Source organism: Phalaenopsis equestris, unplaced genomic scaffold, assembly GCF_001263595.1.
Source record: "Phalaenopsis equestris unplaced genomic scaffold, ASM126359v1 Scaffold000198, whole genome shotgun sequence".
Taxonomy (NCBI): domain Eukaryota; kingdom Viridiplantae; phylum Streptophyta; class Magnoliopsida; order Asparagales; family Orchidaceae; genus Phalaenopsis; species Phalaenopsis equestris.
In genome coordinates, this window is record NW_018164640.1 from 655,408 (window position 1) to 664,961 (window position 9,554).

General features: G+C 35.8%; 2 protein-coding genes across 3 annotated transcripts; one reads left to right on the forward strand and one right to left on the reverse strand.

The window, feature by feature from the left end:
- Window positions 1-484: 484 nt before the first annotated feature.
- LOC110022605 lies at window positions 485-2,007 on the forward strand. 2 transcript variants are annotated; one of them, XM_020721642.1, is made up of 2 exons: window positions 485-960; window positions 1,576-2,007. In XM_020721642.1, exon 1 carries the CDS (start codon window positions 576-578, stop codon window positions 951-953), a length of 378 nt encoding a protein of 125 aa, XP_020577301.1. In that variant the 5' UTR covers window positions 485-575; the 3' UTR covers window positions 954-960; window positions 1,576-2,007. The 2 variants fall into 2 exon arrangements, with proteins under 2 accessions (XP_020577301.1, XP_020577302.1); XM_020721643.1 differs by having other exon boundaries at window positions 1,733-2,007.
- Window positions 2,008-3,579: 1,572 nt separating this feature from the next.
- LOC110022585 (uncharacterized mitochondrial protein AtMg00820-like) lies at window positions 3,580-4,309 on the reverse strand. The gene is made up of 2 exons (XM_020721616.1): window positions 4,060-4,309; window positions 3,580-3,698 (listed from the first exon to the last, which is right to left on the reverse strand). The coding sequence occupies exons 1-2, from the start codon at window positions 4,307-4,309 to the stop codon at window positions 3,580-3,582; spliced, it is 369 nt and encodes a 122-aa protein (XP_020577275.1).
- Between the last annotated feature and the right edge of the window lie 5,245 nt (window positions 4,310-9,554).

Below are 9,554 nucleotides of genomic sequence, written 5' to 3' on the forward strand. Positions count from 1 at the left end.
TCATCTCTTCTTTCCCCCTCTCTCATTCAAGAACCAAAAACCATGCAACTTTGATTCCCCTTCATTACATCTGGACCTATCTTCTTCTTAGTGTCTCACACAAAACCTCATTGTAGGTTTTGTTAGGCTTGCAACAAATTGAAGGTGATGTTATGATTTGAATTTGAACTTTGAGCGCGCGGAGAAGGAGATTTTGGAGACAAAAGTGTTAACAAAAGTGTTGATTTTATAATATTAAACTTTGTGATACTAGATACCTTAATAATATTATTTTAGATGCTATGTATGTAAAAATCTCTTTATAAGTTTAGATTTTATCATATATTTGTGTGTCGCAAAAAAAAAAAAAGTTCAAAAATTAGTCTAAATCTGTAAATATCAAGTGTTTAATTGTTTCTTAATAGTTTTACGTCAGGACTTCAATCATAATCTGTCACATATATAAAAGACCCCAATTTAATATATGAGTGGGCTGGGCCTCCTTCCCTTTACAATGATTTTCCGAATTTATTTTCGAGCTGGATGATTGGATTACATTCATCCAGTAAACTGCACTAAACCAAGAACGGAATCAAATGTCGGAACAGCCACAGAATCCTACCTCCTCGGTGAAGAAAACTCCGAGAATTCAGCCTGAATCCCTCCGGCCACCTGAATTTTCCGCCGGAGATTCAGCGGAGGCGGCCTGGAAGGCCGGAAAGTTCCCAAACCCGCCGGACCCGTTTAACCCTGATCCAGTGACTCTTCGCGATCAATGGCGGTTCGCCATACGGCAATACAGTCGTTGGTATTCTCAAGCTTGGGGAACCGCCATCCTCGCCGGTATCTCCTTTTTCGCCCTAGGTTGGATCATCAAGGGCTCCAATCCCCTCCCTTCCCTTTCTCGGCAACCAACTCATGGCGAAAACACTCCGCCGACTTCTACCGCCGAAGGTACTAACGTGGAAAACTGAAAGACAGGTGAGACCTCTTTGTCGTTCTCCATTTTATGGATCGTATGTTTGAATTTTTTTTCTTTGTTTTTCTCTGATTCCATATCAGATTGGGGTTAGGGTTGATGATTTTACCAATATTGTTGGGTTAGGGTTTTTTTAATCTTCTATTTGTGTGAAACCCTTTAACTAGAATGAAGCTGGACTCTTAAACTGCGCTTTCAATGATATCTGATTTTTTGAAGTGTAACTGGTACCTTCATCAGTTATTGGGCTATATGGTAACTAGATTTTTAATCACTGGTAAGTTGTATAGGAATTATTCATCTAGCCATTCACTCTTTTGATGATGAAACCTTAGCTAAGAAAAAATAAGCATGGTGATTTTTGTATCAATGGACAACGGATTCTGCATGGCACACTAGAAGCTTTTGAACCATCTTCTATTCTCTGAATCCATTTCTTTATAATCTTCATTCCGGATTGCCAGTTAAATCAAGTTTTTTTATCGTTCTTTTCAGCTACAAGGGATGAGCCTTTCTTGTTTTGCCTTATTTTAAGTTGGTTGTACAGTTTATGATTTTCTCATTGAAGTGTGCTCATAGAAATTTCAACCTTCATTTTTTCTCTGTTACTTTTCTAGGCTTTTACATTTTCACTGAAGAATAGAGCTCACATTGTTACTGTTATATGCTTTACATTTTGAGTTGAAGAGAAGAGCTCAGACAACGCTGACTATGAACCAGCACTTGATCAGCAAGTTTGATGAACTGATCATTATATCTTCTCATCTCTGTTAGGCCATCATGGAAGTTTTTGTAAGATTTATGCCAAGTAGTTGGGAATGAGATAATGGCAATGATGATGATGATGATTTTGTAAGATTGACAAATGACAGTTTTAAGATATATGCTGATAATTGTGAATCTAGTATTATATGGTAGTTGGAGCAAGGAAGAACTTTGTATGCGAGTCATTTATGTTATGCTGGTTTTGTTTCCTTTTTTCTTTTTCCTTTCTTAGAGCAGGATTAGCACTCGAGCTCAGTACCTTGGGAATAGTTGTAAGTTCATGGATTTGCATTTCCAACCAATGTTTTCTGGTTGTAAATAGTTTTAAGTTCATGGATTTGCATTTATAATAAAGTTAATTTTACTGTTGCGTTCTGTTTCCTATTAGTAAACAGTTTTAAGTTGATTTTACAACTTCAAAACCAATATAAAGTGAGTTATTATAAAAAGGTGGAACACCTATTTAGTTCTTAGAAGAGTAAGAAAGTAAATTGGGATGAAAAGTAGGGACTATCTGTGCAGCAGTTTGTTAACCATTGAAATAAATTCTGTAAATAGTTTTCTTTCTTCTTGTAATGTAATTTAGATTGGTTGGTCGCATCCTTTAGCAAATGCATGCTTGATGTATTATACGGCTTGGTGCTACCTTTGAACCAACAATGTGAATCAGCTGTAGAAGTAGGTGCATGCTATATGTACATAGAGCACACCATGGCAGCACATGCTATTTCTTTTTGAAGAAATATAAGAGAATTTATTCTTATTGATGTAAAGAGGATTATAAATACCCATTACAGGATTTACTGGTAAGGAAAGCAATAAAAGCAGGATACAGTGGACAAGGAAAGGAATAATAACAAATATAAGAGTCAGCTAATCTCCCTAATTATGGAGAAAATAAAAGTGATTCCTAAGATCACTCATACAATTAATAACCCTCTAAATATATAGTATAATAAATATGGAATATAATCCTAATTATTTTCAAGATCTTTCAACACTCGCCCTCAAGCTGGCATGAAGATGTCACTCATGGCGAGCTTGCTAATTAGATTCTCGTGTTGCACTTTGGAAAGACCTTTTGTTAGTATATCTGTTGTTTGGCTAGCAATGGGCATGTAGGACATACATATCACACCACTATCTATCTTCTCCTTGATGAAATGTTTATCAACTTCTACATATTTTGTTCTATCATGTAGAATTGGATTATGAGATATAGAGATTGCAACATTGTTGTCACAGTAAACTTTAATAGGTGTTGGTATAGGAATCGTCAACTCTTCTAGGAGTCTTTTTATCCATAATACTTCACAGAGTCCATGTGCCACCGAGCGAAATTCTGCTTCAGCACTTCTTGCCACCACACTTTGTTTTTTACTTTTTCAAGTAACCAGAGTTCCGCCTACAAAGGTACATTAACCTGATGTGGATCTTCTATCATTTATATCTCCTGCCCAATTTGCATCTGTGTAGACCTCTATTAGAAGATGTTCTCCCTTTTTGAATAAAATTCCTTTTCCAGGAGTTCTTTTGAGGTATCTCAAAATTCTGAATGCAATTTCGAAGTGAGTAGGTCCAAGTGAATGCATGAATTGACTCACAACACTCACTGCAAAGGCTATGTCAAGTCGAGTGTGAGCCAAATAGATTAGTCGCCCTACTAATCTTTGATAGCATACTTTGTCCATTATCTCATTAATTGTTGTTGTTTTCAACTTTATATTAGGTTCAATTGGCATATCTGCTGCTTTGCACCTGTCATTCCTGTTTCTTTGAGTAAATAAGGACATACTTTCATTGATTGACAAAAATTCTCTCCTTGGATCTTGCAAACTCCATTTCGAGGAAATATTTCAGCTTGAGGAAATGAAATATTTCAGCTTTCCCAAGTCCTTAATATCAAATTCGGCTTCAAGTTTCCTCTTCAAGTTGCTAATCTCCAGAGAATCATCCCCTGTCATGATTATGTCATCTACATATACAATCACAATGGCTGCTTTACCATTGATGAAATATTTGAAAAGAGAGTGTGATCAGCTTGGTTTTGAGAGAATTCATGTCTCTTGATAACATCACCAGAATGCTTAAACCAAGCTTCAGGAGACTGCTTTAACCCATACAGAGATTTTTTTAATCTGCACACTTGACCTTTTTCAAATTTTACTTTAAATTCGGGTGGCAGATCCAATATACTTCTCACAATTCTTCATTTAAAAATGCACTCTTTACATCAAATTGACGAAGTGGCCAGTTGAAGTTAACTGCAAGAGAAATAAATACTCTAATAGAGTTAATTTTAGCACCAGGAGCTAACATCTCTTGCTAATCAATACCATGAGTTTGAGTAAATCCTTTTGCTACTAGTCTTGTTTTGTATCTCTCCACACTTCCATCAGCATTAAACTTCACTGTGAACACCCATTTGCACCCAACTGTCTTTTTGTCTTTAGGTAGATCAATGACTGTCCAAGTGTTATTTCTCTTAAGAGCATTTATTTCTTCCATCACAGCTAATCTCCAACTCGGCTCACCTAATGCTTCCTGAACAGTTCTTAGAACAAGCATATTAGAAATCCTAGACATAAATGCTCTATGATTTTTTGATAGTTTTTCATATGACAAGTATTGTGTTATAGGATGTTTCATGCTTGTTCGGATTCCTTTTCTGAAAGCAATTGGAAGATCAAGATCAGAAGAAGTGGAAGTAGAGGAAAGGTTACTCTGAGTTGTAGGGTCATGGCAAAGGTGATTGAACATTTGCTGAGGGAATAACTGGGGTTGTAATAACTTTATGGAATTTCTTCCTAGTATAAACCTGCAGCTCATGTTGAGGATTATGATCCACTGGATTATGACTTGTTGGAATTACTTTTCCACCTCTCTCCTGATAAGGTAACATCTGACAAAATAGGATTAGTAGTGTTGACCCTAGTTTCCATATCAGAATTAGTTAAAGAAATGTGTAAAATTTCCCAAAAATTATTTTCTTCAACTAAGTTCTCCCCCTGAAGAAAATCATTTTGAAAAAAAAGTGATCCTCGACAAACTTGACATACATGTTCTCAAAAAAATTTTTTGTGACAAGATTAAAACATTTGTATCCACATTTATTAGAAGTATACCCAATAAAAACACATTTTTCAGCTTTGGGATCAAGTTTTGTGCGAAACACATTTGGGATATGCACATAGCAAACACATCAAAAAACCTTTAAAGGGATATTAGCTGTTATCTTAGATGTGGAAAAATAATTTTTCAAGACTTGTAAAGGTGTTAAATTTCATAACTCGAGATTACATTTTGTTTATTAAATAACAAGAGGTAAGAAGTGCATTATCCCAAAGATATTTACGAACATTCATGGAAAACATGTGTCCGGGGTAACTTCAAGTAAATGTCTATTTTTCCTTTCAGCAATATCATTTTGTTGTGGTGTGCACGACAAGTGGATTGATGAGTTGTTTTATTCACAGAATCAGTTTCATCATATTTGTACAACCCATTTATTTCTCTAGCAGTTCCAATCATCTTCCCCAAGTTTCGGTCCTAAAAAACACAATTGGAAGGAGAAAAAAGAATGGAATAATCATAATCATTAGACAATTTGCTAACGGAAAGAAGATTACATGTAAGTTTTGGAACATGTAAGACAGATTTTAAAGAGATTTTTTTCTGAAATTTTAATATTTCTTTTTCTTGCTATAGGTGAAAAACTGCAATCAGCTATTCTGATTTTTTTGGAACCGGAACATGGATAATACAAATTAATTAATTGAGAACAGCTTGTCATATGATCATATGCTCCTGAATCAATAATCAAAGGAGTGGTACTTCCTAGAACAAATAAAGTCAAAGGATTACTACATGTTTGTGCTATAGAACCGATAGGAGCATTAGACGATGAGCAAGATTTTAACAGTTTAAGAAGATGACTTAATTACTCTTTACTAATCTGGGATGACAAAGCCTTATTTGTTGTAGGTGTGCAATGTTTACCAGATTTTTTTTATCTTATCATTAGGTGGTTTACCATTCAAGTTCCAACATTTTTCGTGAGTATGGCGTGGTTTTCCATAGTAGCCACATTACAGGTTTTTTTTGTATTTTACATGCTGGTTGTGAAAAATTTTCCTGCTTACTTGAGCTTTAGGAATAGCCATCCGTAATCCTTCCACGGACACAATTGAACCTGCAGTCTTCTTCCCTAACATCACGTGTCTCCGACTCTCTTCTCTTCTTACCTCCGCAAAAACTTCACCAATTGGAGGCAAGGGATTTCTTCCAATTAGACGGTTACTGATCTCATCATATTCATCATTTAGACGTGCAAGAAATTTGAAGATTCAGCCAGTATCCACTATCTTCTTGTACTGGTTGTAGTTATCGTTTGATCTCCACTCATTGATCTCCACTCATGATCCTACCAAATCCGCTTAAGAGAATTGAAATATTTTGTCACAGAATCCTCGTCTTGGCAAATTTCCCCAAGTCATAGAGTCAACTCGTAAACTTGAGATTGATTTCCAAGATCAGATTGCATTTCTAAAACATTGTCCCATAATTCATTAGTTGTAGAGTAACATAGGTAATTTGCATTTATCTCTTCAGTCATGGAATTGACCAACCATGTTATTACCATTGAATTTTCTGTAACCCAAATGACATAAGTTATTTCATTCACATCAGACTGCTTAGTATCACCTGTGATATAGCCAATATTTTCTCTTCCTCAGAGATACATGCGAACAGATTGTAACCATCATAGAAAATTATCACCATATAGTTGCATTGTAGTGATCTGAATGGGATGGTTTTCAGATGTATTCCTTTAAGGTTCAAACTGAGATGACTGAAGAGGCTGGCTTGTCCTAGGCGTGATTTCAAACATTTTAGAGATGAAGAACGAAGCGTGCAGCAGGATCCCGAAATTCGCCTGCCGAAGCAAAAGATTACCGCCTTTGCCGTCGAAAGGACTTCGAGATACGGAATTGCTTTGTCAACCACACTCGCAATCCTTGTCAGCGAGACATGATCCTCTAGTTGCTTCGCGACGACGGGGCAAAAGAAAGGAAAAGCAGAGTTCCGGGTCTCTGCGCCAATCACGATCTCGACTAGTAGTTGTATCGATCGCTGCCGCAAGCTCTAGAGTTTAGCTATCTTGCTCAAAGGAAGACGGCGCTGCGGATCAGACGCTATTGTAGCCGCTGCATGCTCTAGGGTTTAGCGATCTTGCTCGGAGGAAGACGCCCCTGCGGATCGGAAGCTTTAATACCATGAAGAAATATAAGATGACTTGTTATTATTGATGCAAAGAGGGGTATAAATACCTATAAATACCCCCATTACAGGATTTACTGGTAAGGAAAGCAATAAAAACAGGATGCAGTGGACAAGTAAAGGAATAATAACAAATATAAGAGGCAGCTAATCTCCCTAATTAAGGAGAAGATAAATAGTGATTCATAAGATCACTCATACAATTCATAATCATCTAAATATAGAGGATAACAAATCTGGAATATAATCTTAATTATTTTCGAGATCTTTCAACACTTTTATCTCCAGAAATGATCTAATTTTGAGCAATCCAACCCTAGCTCGAGAACAGCTGAAACATATATAACCTGTTCCAGGTTTGCTTGTGGATGAAATAGATTTGATTTTGAGCTAGCTCGGCTCAAATCAGGTATTTTTAGAGTCTATTTGAATTTGAATCAAGTCAATCAATATCATGTATTTTCCCTTTATAAATTTTTAAAAAATGTTTGGGAAATTTACATATTCAGCACACAATTCTTATGTATTTTTATATTTCACACGGAAAATTTTATATTTACAGATATTGCACTTTGGTGCTTTCAACCTAGTCATGAAAATGTGTATTTCACTTGAAAAAGTAGTAATAATGCTATTTTTGATGTGATATTAAAGATTCAAGTGTTATGCTTGTAAATATGAAAGTTTAAATGTGAAATATGTAAATACATAAGAATTGTGTGCTATGTTTGTCAATTCCCCAAAATATTTTATATGCTTGTATGTATATTTATAATACCGATATGCATACATACTAGTGTATATATTGTATTAATAAATACATGTATTATTTATGTCTCGAGCTGATCTTGGGTTGACTTGATTCAATCTTGCTCCATCTTGAAACCAGCTCAAAGATTTGTCTGAGCTCAAAATTTGTCATGTGGCTTAACTTGTTTTGATCTGGCTTCTGTTCTCCCTATTTCTTTTTATGCAACTTCTCCTTCGTTTCTAAGATCAAAGGAGCAATAGGATGCAACAGAATCGAGCAATGACTCTAGCTGCATTCTTTTTCTTCGGCAACTGCAGAGCTTCTTCTTGTTTCAGAATTTCATTGGTTTTCTTCTTTCCTCTCAAGCTTCTCAGCTTCCTGTTTATGGAATCATAATTCATAAATATATGCATCCTTCTTGACTACCATATATAAGGATTGCTTCTGTTGGGAGGACACATTTTTCATCAATCTTCATTTTCCTTGATATTACCATTTATATGTTGTGCATACTCTTCTGAAATCAGTATCTGTGTTCTCCTGTTTCTCTTCTTCCATCTAAAAAAAAATATTTGAAAAAAAAAATTTACTTCTTCTTAACAAATTTAAAGTGGAGGAATGCTTAAAAGTACCGCTAAGACTGAAAGGAAAATTTTATAAGACCGTGGTGAGACTTGCAATGCTCTATGGCGTTGAATGTTGGCCTTTAAAAGAGAAGCATAATAATAAGTTAAGTGTTGCTTAGATGAGAATGATTAGGTGGATGAGTGGTTTTACACTTAGAGACAAAATGCGGAATGAATATATTAGTGATAGGGTTGGTGTAGCTCCCGTGACAGACAAAATTAGAGAAAGTCGTCTTAGATGGTTTGGTCACATTAAACGTTGACCAGCTGATGATCCGATTAGGAGAGTAGATGTTTTAGATTCGACTTGTGTTAAGAAAGGCAGAGGTAGACCTAGGAAGACTTGGGCTTATTGTATTAAAAATGATCTTAATTTACTAGAACTAAATGAAAATATGACACTAAATAGGACGCAATGGAGAAAAAGGATTCATGTGGCCGACCCCACGTAGTGGGATTAAGGCTTTGTTGTTGTTGTTGTTGTTGTTGTTGTTGTTGTTGTTGTTGTTGTTGTTGTTGTTGTTGTTGTTGTTGTTGTTGTTGTTGTTGTTGTTGTTGTTCTTAACAAAAAGAAGTGCAAATATGCTCTTCAACAATTAACATTATCAAATAGAAAAGCTCTTAGAACCCAAGCTCTTAATCTCATCACTGGCTTCTTCTTTTCACCACTGTTCCTTGCATGACTAATGAAACGGCCAAGTTGAGGAGAAACTACTATGTCTGGTAAACCGGATGTGCGGTTGACGGCCTAGATCGCACCACTTCGGTAGACGCATGGCGTGGTGCAATTAACGCCATCGTCTACACTTCCGAATGACGGATATAATATTTTCCACAAGTTGAGGGGGTATGTTCTCTGAACCATATTCTTTCTTCTTTCCATTTTTACCTTCTCCTTGCCATCACATACTATTGTTGCCGCACCTTAGAGGGGCCGATTAGCTAGGTTAGGTTGGACGGTTCAATCCATGCCGAGTCTCTTTTGCTCCATTTCAATAGGGGTGTCAATATTTGATCCAATATAGAAATATTATTTGAATCAGTAACAAAAAAAAATTTAGTTTGGTCAACTAAGATTCAGAATAAATTTGGGTCAACTTAAAACTTTAGCATCAGAAACAAAATGGCTGGATTCTTTTATATATATATATATATATATATGTATGAGTCCGGG

Bases quoted from the DNA above. Each gene is read 5' to 3' on its own strand.
- LOC110022605 (XM_020721642.1), top strand. From the start codon at position 576: ATGTCGGAACAGCCACAGAATCCTACCTCCTCGGTGAAGAAAACTCCG.
- LOC110022585 (XM_020721616.1), bottom strand. From the start codon at position 4,309: ATGTCTAGGATTTCTAATATGCTTGTTCTAAGAACTGTTCAGGAAGCA. The intron at 3,699-4,059 runs GTATTGATTAGC...TTGTATATGTAG, and splicing joins AGGATTTACTCAAACTCATG to ATGACATAATCATGACAGGG.